General features: G+C 39.0%; 1 protein-coding gene across 3 annotated transcripts; it reads right to left on the bottom strand.

Annotated features, from left to right (window-relative positions):
* Positions 1-596: 596 nt before the first annotated feature.
* Positions 597-21,217, bottom strand: HERPUD2 (HERPUD family member 2). Of its 3 annotated transcripts, none has more exons than XM_066192330.1 (8): positions 20,765-21,217; positions 15,180-15,257; positions 11,717-11,830; positions 9,576-9,733; positions 3,873-3,995; positions 3,248-3,571; positions 1,949-2,063; positions 597-1,612 (listed from the first exon to the last, which is right to left on the bottom strand). In XM_066192330.1, the coding sequence occupies exons 1-8, from the start codon at positions 20,909-20,911 to the stop codon at positions 1,451-1,453; spliced, it is 1,221 nt and encodes a 406-aa protein (XP_066048427.1). In that variant the 5' UTR covers positions 20,912-21,217; the 3' UTR covers positions 597-1,450. The 3 variants fall into 3 exon arrangements, with proteins under 3 accessions (XP_066048427.1, XP_066048437.1, XP_066048441.1); XM_066192340.1 differs by having other exon boundaries at positions 1,949-2,036; XM_066192344.1 differs by lacking the exon at positions 15,180-15,257.
* Between the last annotated feature and the right edge of the window lie 4,342 nt (positions 21,218-25,559).

Below are 25,559 nucleotides of genomic sequence, written 5' to 3'. Positions count from 1 at the left end.
CACATTTAATGTATATGCAGTAAAGAACCTAAACTGAGAGCAGCTTTCCATAGTAAAAATAGGAAGAAAACATCATAATTAAACATGACTTATTCATCATTGTTACCTATACAGCAAATAAAATAGTTGATGCCTTCAAGACTTACATTTCTATTTCTCTTCTGACAAACTTGTAAAAACTTAAAAGGCTTTCTTTGGTTTTAAAATTTTGCTGCACAGCAGTTTAACGTAAGCAAATGAAAAACAAATCCCTATTTATCACCCATTCAGAATATTCAAGAATTTTGCCCTGTACTTGGAAGTCAAATAGGCTTTTCTTTGGTAGAAGTGTAACAGAATCTTTGCAGACATTTTTAAGTAGGAGAGCACATGATAACTTCAGGATTAAGAACAAAACCAAATGCACCCTCTTGACTATGATTAAAAGCTAAAGAAAGCAACCAATAACCTGACACAGCACTGTGCTACTCTCTCATGTACCATTTTCTTTTCCTCAGTTTAATTAGGTTAACGAAGTTAAAGAATACAGATAATCTGCTGTTGAGATCATACTCTTAACTGTATAGACGCTGCTACAAACACATCACTTTGGTCAATGTCAGTAATGCCACCATGATAACTTTATTACACTCTCAAATAAATCATATCCTCATCCTTAATGAGGCACAATTTAGCCATTTGCATTCAAATATGCATATAAACATCCAAAAGAGTTACCATAACAGTTTTATTAAAAAATCTAATGTACATATTTTTCCCCAGCGCAGCTATATTTTCCTTAAAAAGTACTGTATGTATCAAACATTTATGGTTATCCCATCCCTGCCAATTGTCTTTGAAGAGCTGTCAAACACCTCCAACTTTAATGAACGTCAGTACAGTCTCAAGAAAAAGCTCTCAGCTTTTTATAAATGAAGATGCTTACTACTTTCTGACATGAAGACAACATGCCATTCACAAGTAACCCTTGTGTTTACTGCATTCTCTCAGGAATTATTTAAGTTCCAAATCCCATGTGAGAATTCATAGCCTGCATCAAACTAACACCAAATACATTATTCATATAAATAGAGAGCATTTGGAAAGGTCTGTCAACATTCATATTTTTAACAGCTCTTTAAAGAGGTAATGGTGCAGATTACGTACAAGCTCTTTGCCTCAGTGTAACATACATTTGAAATTAAAACAAAACATGGAAGACCAATATCTTTACATTTTATTCTTCAGAAAAAGAAGAATCTTAAAGAAAGCATTTAGTAGTCCACTTGTGCTTAACATATTCAATGCATGAAAAAGCCAAAAGAAAAAAAATGCACATTTTTGTACACCATGATCAAAAAGAAAACATTATAAATTTTCAGAAATTGCACTGTACTTAGAACACCCTCTAGGATCTGCTCCTCTTCTATGTATGGCTACTGAGGCTGCCTGACACAGTTCTTTTTCCACTTTAATTGCCAACCTGTGGAGGCCCTTCAGGGATCAGTGATGTGAAGAAGGTTGTGATAAAGGACCAAGCAGAAGCCATGAATCCAGGCTGCTGCTCTGTATTGCCATCTTCACCTGCATCTTCTCCGTTGTCTTCATCAATCCCATCATCCATAAGTCGCTCCTTTAAAAACAGAAATTGAAGCAATTCAACTGCTTCTTTTCAGAATTCTGACATAAGGTAACCAGCAGCATCTTCCTATATTAAGTGACTTCTCTCAGAACAACCTCCTGAAGTAACTAGCATGAAGAAAGACTGTGACTGAAGTAGAGACAATCAGTAAGCGTCAGACTGGAAAAATACAGAATTTAAGCAGCAGACATAACCTGAGGACAATGCTGAAAGCTTTCTGGTTAAACCAATTCCATTCCACAGAAGCTGACTTTCTGTCCAGGCACTATAGCATACTTTACGATACAATACATAAGAGTCTCAAAGGACACATCTGCCCTTACTCACCATCTCTTCAAGATCAGGATTATTTGCATGTTGCCCATCACGGTTCACTTCTGCATTATTGGCTGCCTGTTGTTGGCCTCCCTCTTGCCTAAAGGGAAACCATCCAGCTTGGTGTCTATGTAAAAAAGTGGAACAGTTGAAAACCTCTCTTTTGAAAGGAACAAAGATTTTTCTTCTACAGCTAACAACTGCAGCAAATTCTGTAAGGACTTTCAAATGAATGAAGTTACATCTATCTGTCTATAATTCATCCTTCTGGATTGAATGGCTATTCTTCAATGTCTGCATTAAGGTCTTGCTGTTCACAGCCCTCAGTTCCATAATATGTATACATATCCTACATATTCAATATGTAGAATACTTTTTATGGGTCTCCTCCCCATTTTTAAGTACTGAAGTTAAATAAGTTTTCAAAGCCAGCCTTAATTTTCTTAGTTTAAAATTAATTGTCCATGGAAAAAAGGAATTTAAACTTCAGCTAATGCTTGAACCACATCACCACTGTAAATAAAATAAGCCTCTTCTACATTTGCAAGCATCTGTATTCTGATTTCAACTACCCTACCTGTACAGTCCTAGTCAGGACTGAGACTACAATGTAAGGAAACTCTCAGTGAATTACATCAGTCCAAAATATGAAGCATTATTACTGTTTTCCATTTCAATTTACATCATTAAGGTATCTTCATATGTAAGAGGAAGTGATGACAACAGTACGGGTACTTCTCAACTAAACACAGAATACACCTAGGTCTTTATGACAAGCAGTTAAAATTTTTTTTCGTCTCTGTAATTCTACCAGATCTAGTACCCCACCATAATAGCACCACTACCTTAACTCTGCCTAAAAATATTTACTGCACACAAGCCTTAAATTATTTTGGAAATATACATGAGCTTTGCTTTGCAATTTCACATCCAAGCAGTAAGTTTATGTTTATGCAAGTATATGCCTGACCTGTATGAGCTTCCCTCCCCTCACCCCTGCTTTCTAAATTTTCATCCCAAAATAGTACATTTCAACAAGAGTGATCTATTAATATCACCAATATGTAAGAATACTGTGTTTCAGGTGTAAGAGGTATCCAACTTACTATAAAAACATTTTAAGAATTACTTCTTTCTTCACATCAATTTCTCTACTTGTTTAAATTTACTTTTTTTACCAGATACACTCTACTGGTAGAGAAGCACTGTGTAAATTTTTGCATGTGGACAATTTTTAATTTTAAATGGAATAAACATTAGCACCATACTCCAGATCTGAGATCTGCAGCTATACTCAAATGTTGTACTCACAAATAAACCAGCAGCATGGCTCCCATTACCATGACAAACCGACTGAAAGAAGAATAGAAGTATACAATGCTCAGTAGAATTGCTGCTCTAGAGAACGTGTACATCCAGTCCAGCCAGTCCCTGTTGAAGTCCTCTTCATTCACTACTGGGCCACCCTGGGCATTCATCTGAACATTTTGGTTTACAGGCCTGTTCTCCTGAGCGGCTACATTTGGCACTGCTGCAGGCTCATTTGCAGGAGCATGTTCTGAATTTACAGCCTGGGAAACTGCAGATCTCGCTGGCTCAGTGCTGGAAGTCACTTGGGCTGAAACAGCAGCTTGGCTAAAAATTTAAACATAAACCTGGTTTGTCAAAAAACATGCACCATAATTACTAAGCCTGTCTTTTTTGCTACAGTTCCAGATGTAATACATGTCAAAACAAACTGCATTTTCCCTTAGATTTTTATTTACTAAGACATTAATTTAATTCTAATCCAAAACTGGATTTCATAATTTGCTGGACAAAACTAAGTATAAAACAGAGATAGACAAAATAAACACAGACATTTCTGATCCTGGAAAAAATATTTAATATATTCTTTTCACTAGTGTAGCTCAGTACTAAGATAATGCAGACTTACTATTGCATGTAGTACTGACGTACATACATCTGTTGCCACCATATCATCTGTAAGGGACTGAATGCAGGATACATAGAAAATCCAGCAGGAACACCTTGGCCTGGAAACTGGTTGCCTATATTGCTAGAAAACAATTTAAATAAAAATATTCAGTTCTGAATTGCGATATTTAAAAAGCATGCTAGTATTAAAAAACAATTAAAGAAGCATTTCTCCTCGCATATGTTCCCCTAAAATAACACACTGAAATAACATAGAGTGAGATCATCCAACCCATTCCAAAAAAGCACTACATTTTCATAAAAGAAATTAATAAGCGAAGTTATTTCTATAGAAAGAATATTTGGTTTTGTACTAAGTACGTCACTAGCTCCATCTCTGGGACAAAACAAGGCTGGAAATATTTCAAGACTGCTAACCGCAGAAATTCTTCCATACAATTCAAGTTCAGAGGTCATCCTTAAAGGTCTACAGGAGCTCTAAAGGGAAAATTTACTATCTTCTATAGCTTTCTTCTAGAAGCAATAGCTGAAATATCACTGTGGTCAGAGATGTGAAGAAATAACACAAGCAAAGACAACAAACTAATCTTTCAGATATAGCTTCTAAAGGCTGCAACTAAGAACATTGTAAAGGATTTATTTCCCCCCTTCAGTATTTTGAGCATATGTGGAGGAGAACTCCTTATGGGCTTTTAACTCTGATTCACATGCAAGAGAGATAAAACTCCTGTACTTAAGTTTTATATTTGGTTTTGTCTGCTATTAGATTTCTTATCCTCTCTTACCTCCTAGAGCATATAGCATGTTTTGGCAAGATTTCCAACTCTTTCCCAAAAGATTTTGATGTAGTGAACTGTAGTAAACCAGGACATCTTTCAGGACAGCATGAGAGTATAAAGCATGAAGAAAAGTTTATTCAGACTGCAGGTAGCAAAAGCTGAGACTGCTGTAATTGTACTGCAGACTACACCTGTTCCCTAAGTAAGGCACTCCCTGCAAAGATATCACCAAGAGATTTCATTAGTCTACCAGGCATTCAGATATACACGACATGCCCAGAAAGAAAGATGGGAGGAAGACATTAAAATCTTTTTTCCACGTTACACATGAATAAATATGTCACCATAATTTTGGACAAGAACCTGCCACCCAACTCCATGACTTCTGCTAAAACTGTTATGTTTGCATTTAGCCAAAACCTGTTTCGACAACACTCTGGGGGGTAAAAAAAAAAAAAAAAAAAAAAGAAAGCAAAAGTACTTTCCTGATACCAAAAACAAACTGAGATAGTCACACGCATTATTTGAGGTTTATTTTAAAAATTGAAAGGGTTAACAGCAGCCCTGCTGATGCTATTTATTTATGCATAATTAACATGTTGAAACAGCAATGCCATGAAGCTACTGCTGAAAAACATTAATTATGACTTACAGTTACAAGCTGTAAGAATGTGTTTTTCTATCCCTGCAACTGGCAAACACTTGGAGAGATACAACTCCTCCAAAATTCACAAAACATTTGGCCTCAAAATGTAAAGATGATTTAAATATTCTACATGAGTGTCATTTAGTACTGTGCTGAGTACCAATGAACAATGTCTCAGTTTCAAGCAGGTAGAGTACCAGATGGGGGTCTGAACAGGTAGGATCACACTCTCACCTCAGTCACCAAAAAGTAGTGCTACTCAACTTGCCTGAGTGAGTTCTGAAGGAATTCACCACTTCCTTTTCTCATCAGATACAGATTTTAGGGTTCCTCCTTGTAACTGCTATGTTGACCTCAAAAAAAGTTGAGAGGCCTTAGGCTAACAGCTTGCCCTCACAGATACATCTTCTAGAAATACTGCTGGATTTGAGCCTCACCTTTCCTTCAAGCTCTTTTGAAAGCTGCTTTCTTGACATCTTAAAGCTTAATAGTAAATTAAGTAGCCAGTCAAACAAGACAACATTAGTTCAATTATGTCATGTTCTTTTCTTTTACACGATTTCTTTCACGTTCAAATACTGTGGTGGTTTTTAACTCTTTTTCCCAATAGCTTTTCTAGAAGATGTTACTTTTTGAGAAGCAAGACTTAATATTTCAAGACCTGGTTCCATTAATCAAGCAAAAGTAGACTGGCTTACAACTGGCTTTTGACTTAGAATGCCAACTAGCAGAGCAGTATTTTGTTTGCTCATCAAAAATCAAAATGAGGCAGATGTTGTCAATTATACAGCTAGAACAGTTGCCATGGTATTAAGCTAGCTTATGAAATTCAGAAACAACTCTTGACACTGTTACCATGTATTTCAGTGAGAAGAAACTCCCCAAAGGAAGAGGATCTTCTCAGCAAAGCAAGGCAGCTTGCTGCTCAAGGAAAAAGTAAAGTAGCACAATACTTTCTCCTCATCTTTTTCCAAAAGGAGGAGAAAGAGGTAGGAAGCAGAGTATTTCAAAAGAATGGCAGTAAAAGTGTAAGAACAAAGAAGTAAACAGGATCTGTACAGGCATTCCAAGACTGGAGAACAAAGCAGAGCAGACAATAGAACAGTTGGATAAGCCAGGAAACAGTACAAATGGTAGAGGTAGCTTCAGAATGTTCTGAAAAGACACCTAGTGCCGCTCAGGATGGCTAAAAAGCTCAAAACTACTTCTTTTGGTCTAGGAAAGACACCCAAATGAAATAACCAGCACTGGATTTGAAGGTAAGGTTACCACAAAGATACTGCTCACCACTAGGGAAAAAACAAGACTTTTTATTCAGACTTAAAAGCTTAGGATATCAACTACAGGTGGTATTTCGGTATCCTCCGCTATGTTACTTGCTACTTAGAAGAAAATACAGTGAGCAAAGGTGACTGATGCAGCAAGGTATTTATGTGCTAGTATGTCATTTTGTTGTTCACTTTCAAACATTACTGTGTGCACAATATGAAAACATTTCACTAGATGGGCCACCCACACTTGACAAACGATTTCACTGCCTTGATGTCTCTTGTCTGTTTACTGCTTCCAAGTGCTCTCCTGTCAGGGCTGAGCCCACATGCTCTGTTCATACCTGTGCAGCACAGCACAGGCCCTGATCCCAAAAAAAGTCCACAGGAGCAGACTATGCTGTGCTTGCTCCCCCCACAGCTAAAGACTAACTTGGTACATACAGAAACTACTTGCCTAGTCCAACCTCAAGTTTAGATTTTTTGAAAACAGCATTTGCAAAAGCTTAAAAGCATCAGGAAGTTTTAATTTTTCCCCCTGCAATACCTCAACAATCTCAACTAAATGCTGTTTTCCCAAAATATGTTCAACTTTCACACTGCAGCTTTAAGCCAGGAGCTGAAAAAACACTGAAACTGTAATATAATCACCTACCACTCACACCACTTATTTGTACATATCAATCAAGTATTGCAAAATGCCCAAGGAAACTGACCCTTACATAAATTTTCAAACACCTGGAGATCTTTCTCCATCACTTGTGCCTACAGTTCATCATGCAGCCAGAATAAAAATTCCTTGCTCATGAAAATGAAAGAAAAATCAACAAAGTAACTCCACTTTCAGCTATGAATCTTCATGTTCCTAACAAGTCTTCATCTGCATTTAAATTACATTAAAGCTAGATCCCATGGCCCCAAATGATGTTTAAGAGTCAGCTAAAAAAACAGAGGGCAATTGTTACTGCTGGAATACAAGCAGCAGTGCCCAAAAGCAAGAGCAGATACATCTGACAAGATTACTGAAGCATTAAAAAGAGCTTTTAAAGAAGCAAGCAGACTCCAGCAGGCACTGGGCAGAGATTATTTGGAGTTGAGCAGAGCCAATACCCATCAGTCTACAAAGATCTGCTTCAAGTTCTGACAGCATTCCATTAAAATAACTCCCCCCCCCCCCCAAAAAAATGCCTAGGATTATTGAGGGTTTGTTTATTTTGGCATTTCTGTTCAGATTAGGAATGCACTCCTGGAAACCTCCAGTCACTTGCTCTTACTACAATTCTTTTTGCACCACAGAATGCTCTTGGATCACCATCTGGATTCCTTTCAGATTACACAAAATTGAAATGTGATTTGGGTGCACTGCTAAAGCACCACAGCTACAAGCAGGACCCTATTCCAGGTAACCAAGCTAGGAACATTCCAAGTAGAACTGAAACCCCTGAAATATATACAGCCATGTCAGGTTCTCAGCAATTCTTGCAGTCTACAAAGCCAGTCCTCTCAATTCACATTATATGCCAGACATAGCAAGTAATGGACTTAGCCTTTTTAATTTAAGTTACTCTTTCTTTCCAAGACAGCAATGTCTCCCAAACTGACACAAACTAATTCAGCCCAAAGACTAAATCATGGTTCTGTTTGGCCTATTCAGTTCACCACGCTTGATAAAAGCTCACTCAGAATATGTCTATGTGAAAAGCTAATTAGAAAAACATTAAAACTTCTTACAGATTAGCCATTTACACAAGACATAATAAATTGCTTCTGGAGTTAATTTACATTATACCAATAGCAATCCTGACAGTCAACCTGGCGTCACCTAACTTCGTCAGAAAGCCAAGTATGACCACTTCTGTGAAGGTGCATTTGGTCAGAATAACATAAGTCTCCACCCACTCCAAAGGCAATCTCTTCCCACCAGACAGTACATTTCAGATAATTTAAAAAAAAAAAAAAATAACAAATTCAAGATGAAAACTAGCAAGAATAGTAAAGTCTAAGTTAACTCTAATAAGAGCAAGTAAATTAAACTGAAACTTAATAAACTTTCAACAGCTCTTGGCATCTGTTTTCTTTCCAGCAACAGAAGCAATGTTACTGTTAACACATTCATATTTTAGGGGTTTTTGTTTCAGCATTCTCCAAAGTAGGTTTCTAGAATCTATACAGTACTGGGAGAACACCTTGTCAGAAAAGAAACTTGAAAATGCTCCCTGAGGAAATAACAGCTGTCATCTCAGAATACACCATCCTCCTGCTTTCCCCTTGGAAGAAGCAACTACAACTACAACCTACCAACTACCAACTACAACCTACCAACTACCAACTACCAACTACCAACTACCAACTAAAACATGTTTAAGCAGCTGCAAAGGTCACATGGGTTAAAATACCTAAAGCTGCTATTTAAGCACAAAAAAAGGACCAAATTTAAATAGTTATATGATAACAGACCTGATCTAGATCTGCTTACCTTTCATTGGTATGTATGAAAATCCTTCAACATTCTATTGTAAATACACAAGCACTACATGTACTCAAAACACCTGCGTATCATTTCTACAGTTGAATCCAATATGAAGAAATGAAGAATTACACCTCTTATGTGTCAAAAACTAGAAACCATCATATTCTGCTAAGAATTAGTGTGTAGACTGTTAAAATAAGACAGAAAAGACAACCAGAAGTAATAATTCTATCAGTTACACTATTAACCACATCCACTAGACATATTAAAGGTGCACTTGCCCAAGAAAATTGAGGATAGAAAGCATAAAGAAAAATATAAAAAAAAGTCTGAAGGGGAGCACCAAGAGCATTTCCTGTTTGACTGACTCCTGGCTAAAAATCCTAATTTTCACGTGAAAACTTTCCTAATGTGACTTATGCTTCAAGGTGAACTAGCCAAATCATTTTCCAGACTGTCAAAGAAACATAATTGCAACTGAACATTTAAAGCACTGTAAAGAGTATCAAAGAGCAAGGACTGCTTCAGTCTCACTTACCCCTGCATTAAATAAGGGACCTGGTGGCTTGGTGTGGGATTGCTGTGTGCTTGTGGAAGATTACGATGCCTCACTCCATCTGCACTAGTGTTCAAAGACGAAGAAGAAGCTTCTTGGTTTATGGGTGAAGCAGCAGTTGATCCAAAACGGTCTAAATTCTAAAAAATAAGTAAAATCAAGATTGGGGATCTTTTGCCACAGTTATAAGATTTACTACTGTGCCTTAAAAAACTACTTCGTTTAATGTTTAGTCACAAGTTTTATAAAGAATGTAAACACTGGGTAAGTCTTCTGTGGTTTTATTGGTTCTGGCAAGCCTTAGTAAAAACGGAAATTCAAAACTGCACTCAGGTGCAAGGGAAAAGAAAAAAAAAGAATTTTTCAAAACGACTCAACACTTGATAGTTTTCAGAGAAAACCACAAGTCACGGGCAATCATGGTTTGAAAAAGCTGAAGCAAACTAAAACTTAATTGAATATTTAGCAGGAATGAAAATTCTAGTGGCTATTGTTAACAGAAGTAACTCCAACTTCAGGATACGACTATCTTCAGAGACAGTGGCTTAAAATAATATTCCTCTATCCTTATCTTTAGTTACCTCTTCTAGTCTTTATCCTCTTTACCCTCTTCACCGTACCAGCTGCCCAATCCAAATTCCTGCACTCACCACTGGAAGGGGGCTACCAGTGGGAACAGGCAAACAGCAAGGAACTACTCAGGCTCCAAGGAACAGACCTGAATCTAGTGTCAGACCTCTGATACCTGACTTCTAAACTGTCTGTCACTGTAACAAGATTACAACGGGGCCATTGAGATGCATTATTTCAGTTTTAATAAATCCCCGAATCCTGTTCCTAAGAATTCCTGTAGTGTTTACTCAGTAGAAAATCCTCTAACTTTAACAACTCAGAAGTGAAAGATGCAATTACGTAAGGCATCTGTATCACATTTGCACTACAAAGAAACAAGAAAAATTTACCACTGGACAGTGGGGGTGGGGAGGAGTAAAAATAAAAATCAAATAGAAGGACAAAGGCTATTCAAACTTCGGGTTTGGGCTGCTTCCTCCGAAGTATTATGAACTTAGCACTTTGCATACTGCCTGCTTTAAGCAGTCATTAATACAGTCATTCAAATACAACCTTTACAACTGATCTACACAGCAATAAAACACTTGCCAAGGAGGCCTCCTGTGTCCTGCCTGTAAACAGAGATATAAATACAGCCTTTGAAAAGATGCTGCAGCCACAGTCCTCTCTCTACCATTGCTTAAACTGCTCATGTTTCTGACTGTCACATGCCCTTTCAACAGCAGAATGAAGACAGACAGTCTCAAAGGGCACTTCCCATATGCTGAAAATCCACACACCTCAGATCAAAAGTACCTACAGTGGTATTGTACATATCCCTTTCTGACTAATCTTCAAGGGTTGCTTAGTGATACTGTCAATCCTGGAAAAAGCCAAGAACTACCAAGTTCTCAACGGAAATCATAACTGCTTTTAATACACAATACAACCAAAGACCACCATCATTTTTGGAGGGTGTGAGGAAGGGAAGGCTCAAAACACCATAAACAAATGTTTCATGTAAACAGTTTAACTAATAAAAGCGTTAAGAACACTTCCTACTTTTGACTGTTTTACAGACTCTATGACTAACTTGAAGTTCATACATAAACACTGGCCAACTCCTGTCAAACAAAAAAACCTGGCCAAGTTCCACCTGTATCTCATGACAACAGCAATATTTTGACTGGTCTCTCTTCAACTTTCACAAAACAAATCTTAACTTAGTTTTTCTAAAATTCTGAGTACACTGTGCAATTTCTGCCGAAGATACAGGGATATGGAGAGAAAGGAAAGTATACTTTTCTATACAGTGTTAAAAAGAAAGAATAGCTTAGAAAAAGTAGTGCTTTATCATCTAATAAACATAACAATTACAATGTGAAAAAAGGTCACTTTTGTTTAAATAAAATAACATCCTTAAATAATCAAGTATAATTACACAAATTCATATGGCATGCTCTACTTCCAACACACCATTTTACAGACAAATATAAAAAGTTAAAAGAGAAATTAATGGCAAGTTTCCTTAGCACAGAAGGAATTCATGTCCTGTGTATGAAAACACTCACTGAGCTACTGCTGGAGGTTGATGCTCCATGACCTTCTCTGCTGGTGCTGGGTTTTGGAGAACTTGGGGGTGTCCGAGATGTACATACCAGGTGAACCATATGATATTCATCTTGCTAAAAATTAAAGAAATTGAAGAGCTAATGCAACAACACTGGAGAAACTTACAAGTAAAAAAACTTACATTTAAAAAAAAAAAGATTAAAAATTTAAAGTTTTAAAAACTTTAAAAATTCGAAGTTGTAAACACTAAAGAAGCATTATGCAAAAGAGACCATAAAGCAACACTTGAGTCTAGCACAAGAGAATCCACTTGTTTCACAACTGATGTATTCTTAGAAGCTATCCACAATAACATATGGAACGTTGACTTTATCCCAGTTTTCCCTAAAACTGCAGTATAGCAGAACCAATGGAAGAACTCCAGGAGAAGCATGAGGAAGTGTATCACAAGCTTTAACTTTTATTTTGGAAAAATCTCACACCTTTTACAGTGCTCAGTCTACCTAAAGTTAAGAATGCTTACACTTTCACTGAGATCTATGAGGAGTGTTATTGAACAGAGACATCAGGGTACATGAAAAATGTAGGCACTGGAATTCCACAAGCAGATCAAGACAAGAATGGCACAATGTGCCAGCCACTGCATTTACCTGCTCCTGTTTAAGCTTGCCTCAAGCCTGACCTGCAGACATACAACTGAAGGGCCTCTACAGATATTCCATGCTCAGGAAATGCTATTCAAAGTGCTAGGTGGGGCTTGAGTATTCCTAAATATTTGAAAGTGAGGAAGCAAATGCATGGCACCACTTGAAGCCACGTAGCAAGGCCGATTCTGCAGGAACACGCTCACCCCCAATCTGGAAGCCATAACTTCAATCTGAGGCTATTTCACTGTACCAGATTTAAACACCCCCTTACATGGCCATAGCAACACAACAGCTATGGCTGCATATTTAAATTGCACACTGCAGCTTCCTTAGTAACTAAATTTTAAACAAGAGGAGCAACAAAAACACCCCTCCATCCTCTTCTGAAATCAGCATGGTGCAGACAAGCTGCCATTTTTAATGAGATGACATTCAGAAAATCTGCATTTGGAGGGGGTTTTATAAACTATATATAAACATGCTGTAACAGCCATCTACCCATTTTGATGGTTTTGATCTTTAGGAATAGAGAAAACTAGATAAATGCTTTTATACACCACTGTGCATTACTGCTAGCATAGCCAATGCACACTCAGTCAGTCATTCAAACTCCTTCCCATGTACTGGCCCCTAACCCTAAGCACAACCTCACTGCTACATTAAGTATAATTTCTAACCAGTCAGTGATAACAAGGATCAGAAAGCACTGAAGACAAGTGATCAGCACTTTGACCATGTCAAAAGCCTTTAACCTAATTAATCACCTTCTTCCTAGATAAGAATTTATGCCCCTGGGAAAGGCAAGGGAAGCTAGACATACTGCTGGTAAGCCTACAGCACACAGCTTTATTAAATATGACAGTTTACTGTAACATTCTTCTATTCATAAGTAATATGTTAGACTCCACAGCGCTAGAAGAGTGCCACAACTTCCAGCCCCGAGGCATTTTGTATCAGTAAAGTGACACTGGTTAGTACCAAGGAGCAAGTATCACAAACCTAGATTGAGAGATTTAGTAAGTCCTCAGGTAATATTAGCAATTTATAGATAATTCAGTAGGAAGATTTTGGCAGAGAATGAGACTGAATTTAAGTTTAATCATACTTTTTTTCCAAAAGCTCTCAAAAGCTTTAGCACAAAAACTCCTCCTCTTCCAACACAAATTTCTAACTTTTGCTTAAGACTGGTCTTTTTTTAAATTCACTATATTTCTTTAACTTCACCCAAGGCCTACAACTGCCATTATGACACTATTAAAGCATTATGCCAACGTTTTAAAGTCAAGCACAGCCCCTCTGTGGTGAAGACATTATTTACAAAGTTTCTCTTCTAGTACAGAAACAAAGCTTGAAGCCTTGTTTCCTACAACCAGAGTGCTGCAAGTAGGCCAAGTGAATTTAAGGAATTCGGATTTCATTTGATCCTTTGCAAGCAAAACTAAGCTTTGAGATAAGATCTATAAGCATTTCCTTGAACATTTAAGTGGTACAGGGCATATACTGGCTTGCAATAGTCCAGTTTCAGTTTTCTAGTAAATCTGTACATAGTAATCTGCAAACATCTTCCTTGGTAAGAAGTTTAATCCCATTTAATAAAATCTATTTCAGAACAAAGATTATAAAGGAACAGCACTGTTAGTCTGCTGAAGCAATACTCAAGACTCCTCTGTATCTGTTTCTCCATCTTAATCCTGAAGTTCAACTGCCCACTGTCACTAAAGCACCATCCATGTTCAGAGACTTTCCTCCATACGAAGTTTTAAAATGTGACCCCAGCACTCTTGCAGCCTGTAGACTGATTTTTACCTCCATACATTACAAAAAAGTATCCTTACCAACAGCCAGGTACTGTATTATAGAGTTCATTTATTTCATAATTGAAACAAAAGCCCTTTTAATCTACCCTAAATGTCTTGTTCTACACATTTTTAAGAACTTTTCTAACTTAATGAAGTCCTTATTACTTGGTATCATCAATCCAAGCTATTTTGACCCAGTTTGAAAACCAAGTGCATGTATTCCAAGATTTCCTGCATGAGATGTCACACATATTCAGAACTAGGATCTAAACGCTGACTGAAAAATCCGAAATTAGACTAGTAGAGTTATTTGTTCCAATAGGAACCAACGGATTTTAAAGAAAGGATGAAATTAAAAGTGCAAGAACCAACAAAGTTTCAAATATCATCAGGAATGGTTAACAGCTGACAAATCAAAACCAAGACAACAGCCTTCCCAGGAAATTATTCAAGAATGGAGAATTTTGGTTCTGCATAATTAATACATTAGTCTTCATCTGCTTACACAAGTGCCATGTTTGACATAAGTTCTGGATTCAGGCCTCTGTGAGAATTTAAATGATGTCCCAAATCAACATAAATATGTTGTATTATTCCATTTATGTGACAGTGGTAACTGTCCAAAGAAGTCAAGGCCAAGCTGGAGCTCTAAGCAACCTGGTCCAGTGGAAGGTGCCCCTGCCCAAAGCAGCAGGGTTGAAACTAGAAAAATCTTTAAAGTCCCTTCCAGCACAAATCATTCCATGATTCTGTGATACACAGCATAGCACTTGCTTGGGACTTAGCACAGCCTACTTGCCCTCCCACCAGTTGGAAACATGCCTCAATCCACAAGTATCATAATCCAACACAAAAGGCATACTTGAAAATACATTTTCCAAACACACAGCAACATTATACGGCTACATCTCTCAATACAACAATGAAAATTTGAAGCTAAATAATACAAATCTAAATTCCTATTTCCCAAAAATGGGCTTTGATCAAATACTGTATGATGTTGATATAAAGCTTACTTTTCTGAGAACATCTTTGAGCTGGAGATGATCAGGAAGCAGTCTGCCAGAATACACCAGTCTCTGATCCTTTGTAGACTAGGAGATGGGGACAAAGAAATGAATTTAGCTTTTTTCCTGCTCTTCAGGTTTATAGCTGGAGATAAAAAGGAATTTTGTCATCTGCAAATGTCAAGTCCAATCACGAACAGACAGACTTTAAAACATTTCAGAGGCTTCACAAGTCCAACTCACAAATTACTTCTGAGAAAGAGTCAGGCTATTAAGCGCTCAGCGAGAGTGCTGTAACAATTAACAACACTTAAGGGTAAATGCTCGTCAAGAAAACCTTCAAGTACATTCAAAAATTCCTGTCTTTTAGTGATTTGTCTTTTTACCCTGCTCCTGGTCCCAGACATCTTCTGAAAATATAGGTGGAGAACAGGCTGGGACAAAGAAAGCTAGGAGAAAAATGGAATGCCAATTAAAATACACAGAAGAGCAAAAATTTCAGTCTTTTTCAACAAAGGCTTACTGTTATTAGTCCTCACCCCCACCCTCAAACTCCCTGCAGTGGGGGGGGGGGGGGGGGGGGGGGGGGAACAAAAAAAAAAAAAAAAAAAAAAAAAACAACAAACCAAAAACAAACAAAAAAAATACCCAAAAAAACCCCAAAAACCAAATCCAACATCATTAGAAAAAAAAAGAAAAAAAAAAAAAAAGAAAAAAGAAAAAAAAGAAGGAAAGCATGAAAAAGCAAGAAGCAGTAAAAGCATTTTTATAAGGTAGCCTTCCAACCTGGGTAAGCTGTTTTGCCTATTCTTACAGTTTCACAGTTTAAAATAATCTAGTATTGTAAACAAAGATTTTATTTCTTTTTTTAACAGATGATATACTGTTCATATGATAGTAACTCTGGGCTATTCCACACAATAGAAATAACAACAGAATTATTTTAAAGGAAACTATATGAGGTACCTATCTACAGTAAGATGTTCAGTATGGTGAAACAAGGAGCTTACTTGGTCAAACAAAATAAAGAAAAACAAACAAACAAACAAACAAGCCAAATGAAGAAATTTAGCCTAATATCAGTGGAACAGACATGCATTACCAGCATGAACTATTTCAAGAATTTCCCCATCATGCAAACACCGAATCCTAACCTCTCCTCTTCCTATCCCAGCCTTCTGCTGCCCACTCCGCAATCTTGTTCACACTAAGACAAATAACTGAGCCTCAGATCTTTGTGATTGGGAAACGCTTTCACGGAAGTTTTGACTTTTTTTTTTTCTTGCAACAGCCTCCTACAGATCCCAAATAATTTAGGAGAATACAGAAATGTTACAAAACTGCTTGATTTTTTTTTAACCTGGAAAAAAATGGTCATACCGTTAGAACAAAATAGAGATACTCAGAGTAAATAACACTAGTAAGTCCTCATTAAATCTGAAGCTTTAACTTTTTTTCCCAAAGCCATAGATGTTTTTTTAAAAAAATAACCTGCCACATTCTGTGCAGAACTGTTTGTCACTTCTATTTAAGACTAATTTCCTCTATTCTTCTCTGCTTTTCTGTATTTTTAACTAGTGGCACTGGACAGTATTTTTATGTCTTATAACACGGGGAACCAGTTATTTGCAGCTGAAACTGATAAAAATACTGCAATACATTCAACAACAATACTGTACTATTTCTATTTACATTTAAAACAACAACAACAAAATGCCTGACTCGTGTCAGTAAATTCTTTTGAACGATACCATTTTGTTGCTCCCTTCAAGCAGGAACAGGCTGCCAGCAGAATGCAACCTTGCATTTTGTATTTGGGAAAGGCCAGAAAAATCAGAATTTAAGCATCAAGATTAAAGAAAACTTTAATTTCCTGTAAATTGGAAACTTGTTTTTTTAAACTGACAAGTGCAGTCAGAAGAAAAATCTTAAGAATCCTTGTTTCTGGGTCCTGAGACAGATTATCTGGAGATTATTAAGAACAGATAAACACTTACAATAAGGAAAGCTCATCAGCAAAAAACCCTCAAACTCCAAATCTCTAAATTATCATCCAGCATAGCACTAGAGTGTTGTTTTGCCTGTCTCACTTGTAATGGAGCTTCCTACATGGTCACTTCCAATTGTTCTCTTCAGTACCTCATAAACCAGTCCCTCTTCCACCCCCTCTAATAAAAGTATCTTCTCAAACAAGATATAAGTAACTTTTAAATATTAATATTTTAGAGATGAAACTGGCAATGTTAGAACGGCCCCTCAAAGCTGACTACATGGCCTTCAGTAATGTGTTTCAACTCCCTACAAAACCACTAAAGAAAAGGTTAAACATATGTTGAGTACTGTTAAACACATTAAGCCAGAAACTTTAACGGGGAAGATGAGGCCTTAAACCCCATAGACCTCCTCCCTTCATAAATTAAACACCTACCTGAGAACTAAAGGATCACCACTTGCAATTCTCAGGCTGAAAGCCTACAATTCCGAAATAGGCTTTTTTTCTTTTTTTTGCCCTTTTTTTTTTTTTAATGCAGATGGAAGAAGAGGCAATAAATGTGGAAACACAGTAGTTCACACATATGCCAAAGTAAATGGAAAAGGCATTCAACTCATCCTCTGCCAGAGGAAATTTCACCACCACACCTCCTGCTTCAAGGAGCAGAACGCTCACTGCTAGCTGAAACACTGAACTGTGATGGAAAAACACCTCAAACCACATAATTAGACTAGCCCCATTTTCAGAAGAAAGCATGTGGCATCAGAAAAAATTACTCCACAACCTAGAGTTGGGAGACAGTTTGCAGATCAAAATCGAAAAGGTATGTATTCCAAACTAAGAACTCCAGAGAGCTACTGGTCTGGAATTTTTTTCTCCATTTTTCATGCAAGACTGCTTTTGCAATGCTTAGTCCAAACTAGCTGTGCCCAGCACATTACCAAACTCCAAACCTAAGACAGTGTGGCAACGTCCTGGAGGAACACAGGCAATCTCCGAGCTATACAGCTGCAACTACCAGCAGGTATTATTTTAGTTCACTAAGCCTCTCCCCCATTCTTCCATAGGAAACAGAAATCCAGACAACCACTGCAGGCAAATGCTACATGACAGGTACTGCAGGAAATGAAAAATAGTAGTTTTAAGTTACTGTTTATGAGTGTAATCAATGCAGCAGTTAATGCACTGAAGGTAGGATCTACCACACTGAGACACGCAGGCTGATTTCACAACAGCCTTGTGTTATTCTATAAAATTATTTCATTTAGGGACATTGTAACTGCAGTACTCTATCTGTGAAAACTGGTCCAGTCAGGGAGTAAAAGTACTGACAAATGTGAAACTTAGCAAAGACTCACAAACAAATTTAACACCCTTCTGAACCTATTTAGCTTATTCAAGTACTTACTTTGCAAAGTATAACAACTTTAATAATAACTAAACCAATTTAAATCTGCCTGTATTTGAAATTTGTATGTATTCAGGCAAGTAATTTACAAAAATTAATCTGGAAAAATCCTAAACAACACTGCCTCAAGACCTAATTTCTCATTTGCCTATTCTAAGCACCTCACTTTCTGAAAAGATACTCTTAATAAACTGTAGATTTAATCAGGACACTTACAGTTATCATCAGTTTACCAACTAATTTACCAGGACCTATCATATTGAGGGAACAGAGAAATGAACATACAAGAATGAGGTTCAAGTCAAACAGAAAACTTGAAATACTATGTATAGCGGTGACAGAACCTGATTTCTATTTTACACCCTTAACTTCAAGAACACTGCAAGGCTTGTATAGTATCTGTGTTTCAGTGTATTCCCAGCACCTTAAAGTAGCATTGTAATAGAAATTATTTCTAGGACCTATCATATTAAGGGAACAGAGAAATCAAGCTTTTAACACTGATGTGGTTTAAAGGAAAAAAAAAAAAAGGGAGGGGAGGGCAGCTCCTAAAAGCAAAGGAACTTACACACATTTGAAAAAAGCAGTAGCACTCAACAGCAAAAATATATCAAGCCAAATATACATTTTTTAAGATTTTTCTATACATAGGAGCCATCCTATTAAAGACCTTTCTCCTCTCCCGTGTTATTACTTTAATTTGAAAGATTCCATGAAATAAAAATCCTGTGTTCAGTTAATAGTTTAAATGCAAGTACAGAAAATCCCAATTAAACTGGAATTACTGAGATAATTCTCATTAAAGAAACTCCCCATTCTTCAACCCAGAACAAATTTGGGCAAGCTGAACTAGTCATTTAATACTGAGAGGCATGTTGAGGAATCTATTTTTAACAGAAGAAAGATGTTTCAGGAAACTGAAATTTAACACTACACTACTGTTCAAAGCCCACAATGCAACATGAAAACCTCTTGTTCGTTAAGGTTCTTTCCTTTCAGGAGCTCAGTTTAGCAGGATCATTCATAGGATGAGTGAGAAAACTAGTGTTTAAACACAAACACGTCACCGGAGGAAATTCTAGTGAGGAGGAGGAAGTAGCAATCAGCTGGGGCGATATTTTTGTTTTTCACAGCAGATAGGCTCTTCCAGCAGAGAATTACTAGCAGCAATGACTATATTCACAAACTCTCACAACTGTTTAACACATGTCAGTGTAGTTGTAGGCTGCTTTTCTTCTTTCTCCAAAGGGCAGAAACCCTTTTTGAGACAAAGCTACCATTTTACTTTCCTCTGTCAAAAAGATCAACGACAGTAATTCTTCTATTGAACCAGGTGAAAAATAATTTAAAATATAACTGCCACCTTCTTCTGATGTTTTCTAAAGCCTGTTTGTAGGCCCCACATGCTGCTGCAGTTCTCATAGTTCTCTGGAACAAATTTTTAAATACACTGTTCTGCATGACTGCCATTCTACACATATACAGTAGTATCACCTATTGACTATGCTTTCAATTACCACATTTAAAAATTAAAAGAAATCCAGAAATAAACCGCATTACCCTCCGAAACAAAAAAACTATAGGTATTAAGTTTCAAAATACAGTCACAGCTGTCAGCATACAAGTTCGTATAACACCTGACAGAAGAATTTTCAGCACAATCTCAAGAAAAATGGCTTTTCAAAGAGGAAATAATTTTGGAGGTTGTTCAACTACATCGTTTCAAATAATATTATGAATAAACATCTATCTGCTCCACACCTCAGAGAACTCCCCAGATCGTGTTAACCTTAAATATATCACTTATACCTCAGAACAGACAAATCCCTTAGCCAGTGCTCTTAGGTTTACAAAAATTAGTCTCAAATTCAGTTAACTGAGATACCTAAATCTCAGTTCCCAAAAAAAGATAAGTGAAGCATTAGTAAGCATCTTTAGCGATACTGCCTTTCAGGATGCTACACTGCGATCTTCTCACACGATGTAAAAGAGCAGCTTCATGTCTGCTACACTGCCAACTTCCCTGAAAGCAGAGGGACGGCCATCGCCTTCACGCAGGTCACTCCTCGGCAGCAGGGCTCTTGTTTGTTTATTTAACAAGGTTTAAGGCAAGTCTTGACCGCCTGTCCCCACGTCGCCGCAGTGCCCAGCCGCACCGACAAGGCGAAGGAAAAGGGCTGGCCAACAACTCACCGGCTTACTGGGGTACACCTTGGAGAGGTGGGACTTCAGCTTGCCCACAGTCCACTCCAGAAAGCAGCTGATGGTCTGGTCGGTGTATTTCTGGTTGGGGGCCTTGATGATGAGGGTCACCGGGTGCTCCACCACGCTCTGGTCCATGCTGCCCGCGGGGCCAGCCGGCCCTGCCCCGCTCTCCTCCTCCCCGGGAACACGACGCCGCTCGAACCTTGGGGCTGCTCCGGGCGGGTTCAGCGGCCGGGGCCGAACTTCCCGGGGGAGCTGGGGGAGCCCATCCCCGCGCTGGCGCTCCGGGAACCGCAGCCACAGGGGATCACACCCTCGTCCCCTACGCCCGCGAGAGCGAAGGAAGAAAAAAAACCAGCGCGGCACCCGGAACGCACCCACCCGGACGGGCAGAACCCCTCCACCCGCGGCACCGCCTCGGCCTCCGGCCGCTCCGCCGCGTAAAATGGAGGCCGGAAGCGGCGGCGCCGCTGCCCCCGCCCCGCGCCGCTCCCGCCGAGCGGCACCGGGGGGCGCCCGCGGGCCGGGCGGGCCGCAATGGCGGGCGGGGGCAGGGGGTACCCGCCCCGGCCGCGGGGCGCGGTGTGGGTGTTCGCCGGCTGCTCGGGTCGCTGTGCTCGTTCACGAGAAGGTCTCAGCGACTGAAAAGTTGCACTGCTTCTCCTCAGCATGGGAATTAAAGCTTTGCTGCTTGTGTGTCTTGCCTCCGTCACCGTTGCGTGGAAATGCCGCAGTGTAGTTATCCCAAATATCCTTGTGAGGTCAGGAAATGTTATTTTATAACCAGATTGGAGGCCACTGAATCACAAAGAATCACAAAATCACAGAATAGTTTGGCTTGGAAGGGATCTTAAAGATCGCCTGGTTCCAACCCCCGTGCCAAGGGCAGGGACATCTGGCAGTAGGATCAGGTTGTCCAGAGCCTCATCCAGCCTGGCCTTGAGCAGTGCCCAGGACGTGGCATCCGCAGCTTTCCTGGGCAAGCTGTGCCACTGCTCACCACCTTCACAGTAAAGATTTTCTTCCTCGAGTATTTAATCTAAACCTATTCTCTTCTGGTTTGAATTCGTTCCCCCTTGTCCTGTCACTACATGCCCTTGTAAATAGTCCCTCTCCGTTTTTCTTGTAGGCTCCCTTCAGGTACTGGAAAGCTGCAATTAGGTGACCCCAGAGCCTTCTCCATACTGAACAAACCCCATATCAGCCTTTTTTTCTAGCAGAGCTGCTCCATCCCACCAATTGCCTTGGTGGCCTCCTGTGGACTCACTCCAAGAGTTCCATGTCCCTCCTGTGCAGGGACCCCAGAGCTGGATGCAGCACTGCAGGTGGGGTCTCACCAGACAGAGCAGAGGGGCAGAATCCCCTCCCTGACCCTGCTGGTCATGCTGCTTTGGATGCAGCCCAGGACATGTCTGGCTTTCTGAGCAGCAAGTGCACATTCCTGGCTCATGTCCAGCCTCTCATCCACCAGCACCCCCAAGTTCTTCTCCCCCAGGCTGCTCTTGGTCTGTTCATCCCCTGGCCCGTGTGGATACTGAGGGCTGGCCCAACCCAGGTGTGGCATCTTGCACTAGGTCTTATTAAATCTCACTAGATTACCATGGACCCACTTCTTGAACTTGTCCAGGTCCCTCTGTATGGCATCCTGGCATCATCCAGCTTGGTGTCATCTGCACATTTGCTGAGAGTGCACTCAGTCCCTTTGTTTACATCATTAATGGAGATGTTAAATAACACTTGTATCAATACAGACCCCTTACGTTGCTCAAGAATTCTGTCTAAAACCATAAAATAAGTTTTTGAATTTCCACGTTAGCACTGCAAACTTTTAATCATCACTGTCGTCCTTCAGTTGCTGGGAATAAAATACTTCAAAGGATAACCATCAAGGTGGATGGATAAAATGACAATGAATAAGGAAACAGTTCAGTTCATGATACTACTACTAAATCTCTACAATAAAAGCTGGCCTCATTAACGTGACAAAAATTTTAAAAATGCTTATAAAACCCTAAATTTTCTCTTGAACAAACAAACAATGTTTCCTTCTATTCCCTTCTGTCATCAAACATTGTAAGTAGCCACAGAAGGCTCAAGAGTTTCAGACAGGTTTGATTTTTCCTGTAGATAGTGTCCCTTTAATGCCAAAGAATCAGACCTTTAATTAAGCTGGAGTGAGGCATGAAGAAGTTTGCTAATGAAGAGACGACCATAAGGAGCTCCAGCTTCTGAAGGGAAAGATAAAAAGAAAAGCCTGAAGGAATAGCATTAGCCCCTAGGACCTAATTCTCCTGTTTAAATAAAACACGGATGCAGACAACTAATGTCAGAATTTGCAAAAGTAGAGGAAACAGTCCTTAGTTTTATGTTTATTGACTTATAATTACCTTTCTCTACAACCACCCCTTTGCAAGCCTCATGTTTGAGATGGAGCTTGAGACCTCAGGTGTGTTCCTACAGCACCTGTTGTCTTTTGAGATGGCTTATCAAATTGTAAATGTGGACAACTGGTATTTGACAGCACCTTCAGCTACAACACTTGACATGCTCATACCAGCTTCCCAGTTCCCGCCCTTGTTATTTAAGAACAATTGTTTTCTCTTGAAATTCTGAACATGCTGTCACTACCAGAGTGTGTTACTTGGAATTCCTGGGAATTTCCAAGAATAAACTAGAATTTCCAGACACTTGGCAAATATTTGTACATAAGGCAATGCACAAAAATGTATCAGCTAGCTGATCATGAGCACTTGGAAGGATTATTATGCAAAAATCAAGGCAAATAGTCCATAGAAATTTTCATTCAGGGTGGTTGCAATTTTATTGCTTGACAATTTGGTGGTCTATAAATACACACAGTATTTCTACAGTGCAGAAGTTCTATTTTTTTCTATTCTATTTTAGCTACTATACAAAATTTCAGACTTGGGATGACTGAGAAATCTCCTGAGTTAGAACCTGAGAACAGTAAGATGTCTTCTGTAGTGGCATTTTAGAAGCTGCATGGTGTGCCACCTCTGTGAGCAGATCCCTGCACTGTGCACAGGCCCTCGGGGGGCAGCATGACACTTCCAACAACCTCATTTTAGGACTAAAACTTAAATCTTGTAAAAATGGTTCAGCATTAATTTATGGTCCAGAAAATCAGACTTATAGAATTATAGAATGATTTGGGTTGGAAGGAGCCTTAAAGATCATTCCAAACCCCTGCCATGGGGGCATAAATGTCTTATGAATATACATTGTGAGGTATCATATCACATCAAGAGTCCATTTGGTATTTTAACATGCAAGAAATTATGTTGTTTTTCTTAATACTTGTCTGGCTTGACATACCTTGACACATCCACAGTAATCTTTTTGCATATTTGTATCGTCTGTGACATCTCCATAGTTCAGAGGAAAAATTATGCCAAATCTTTAAGAATGTCAAAACTTTTCTTTTTTGTAAAGGAATTCATGCATTAAAATGTTATAAAAGACTGAGGGATCATTTTCTGACTCTTGAAAAGTCTAAAACAGGTATCTGATTTGAGAGTTAGGCCTTATACAGCCACTACTCTATCCACAGGAAAATTCATAGCCTACGAGATCCGGGCTCTTAACTAAGGTACAGAAGACACATGTATGATTAAATTATTAGAGGGTATCCAAAGGGGGCCATGAAGATGGTGACCAGTCTGGAGGGGGAATTCATCCAGAGAGTGGCTTGAGGTCTCTTGGCTTGTTCAGCCTGGAGGAGACTGAGGGGAGCCCTCATCGCAGCCAGCAGCTTCCTCAAAAGGGAAAGGAGAGGGGCAGGCACTGGTCTCTTCCCTGTGATGACCAGTGACAAGGCCTGAAGGAACAGCGTGAAGCTGTGCCAGGGGAGGTTTAGGTTGGGCAACCACCAGAGGGTGGTTGGGCACTGGAACAGTCTCCCAGCGAAGTGGCCACAGCACCAGCCTGACAGAGTTCAAGAGGCATTTGGAAAATGCTCTCAGGCACATGGTATGACTCTTGGGTTGTCCTGTGCAGGGGCAGGAGTTGGACTCAATAATTCTTGAGGGTCCCTTCCAGTTCAGGGTATTCTGTGATTCTAGTCCATGCTGATATCCATTTATCATGCTGGAATAGATCAAAATCTCAAGTTACCAGCAGTAAAATACCATCTCTGTTTCTCGATAACTTTTATTAATTTATTCATCTCCTGATAAGGTAGTATACAGTCTAAAAACTTGGATCACTTCTTTCTTTCATTCCTCTGCAGAAGCCAGCAGGGCACAGCTTAGGGACTGTAACACGAAGTAAAATCACAGCAGTTGCAAGCTGAGTTACAAGCTGAGTTGCAACTAACAAATTCAGCGTCTTCTGTTATTTATACTAATAGTAGGGGTCATGTGAAATGTCTGACCCGTATGTGGGATGACAACCAGAAAGAATTTGAGAATCTCTATGCTCAGACACACTGGTTTTCTCCAATACGTTTTAAAAACTCTGCCTCTTACCATGAAACAATCACAAGGATTCCCACATTTTTTCTCCAGAGCAAATGACTTTGAGAAAATCAGTATTTCAGTCCTTGCCAAGATTTTTCCTATAAATCACGGAATTTACATTTCAGTTAATGATTTGGAAAACTTGATTGACGGGGAAGAAAGAGTGGTTTGTGCTGTTTGTGCTCCCTTGTATACATGCAGCCAGAGTGGTTTATTCCTTAAGAAAACTAAGGGAAAGGTCATGTTCACATGGGTTTTCTCACTCTGGAAGTGTGTATCATCTCCTCAGTACTAGAAATATTGCA

This window comes from Chamaea fasciata, unplaced genomic scaffold, assembly GCF_029207755.1.
Source record: "Chamaea fasciata isolate MVZ Bird 193981 ecotype frontalis unplaced genomic scaffold, bChaFas1.0.hap1 SCAF_1, whole genome shotgun sequence".
In the NCBI taxonomy this organism is placed as follows: Eukaryota; Metazoa; Chordata; class Aves; order Passeriformes; family Sylviidae; genus Chamaea; species Chamaea fasciata.
The sequence above is the reverse complement of the archived record's forward strand: the minus strand, read 5'-3'. Positions and strand labels throughout refer to the sequence as shown.

Bases quoted from the DNA above. Each gene is read 5' to 3' on its own strand.
- HERPUD2 (XM_066192330.1), bottom strand. From the start codon at position 20,911: ATGGACCAGAGCGTGGTGGAGCACCCGGTGACCCTCATCATCAAGGCC. The intron at 15,258-20,764 runs GTGAGTTGTTGG...CCCATCTCCTAG, and splicing joins AGGTGTACCCCAGTAAGCCG to TCTACAAAGGATCAGAGACT. The intron at 2,064-3,247 runs GTGAGTACAACA...TTTTTTACATAG, and splicing joins GCCATGCTGCTGGTTTATTT to ACACCAAGCTGGATGGTTTC.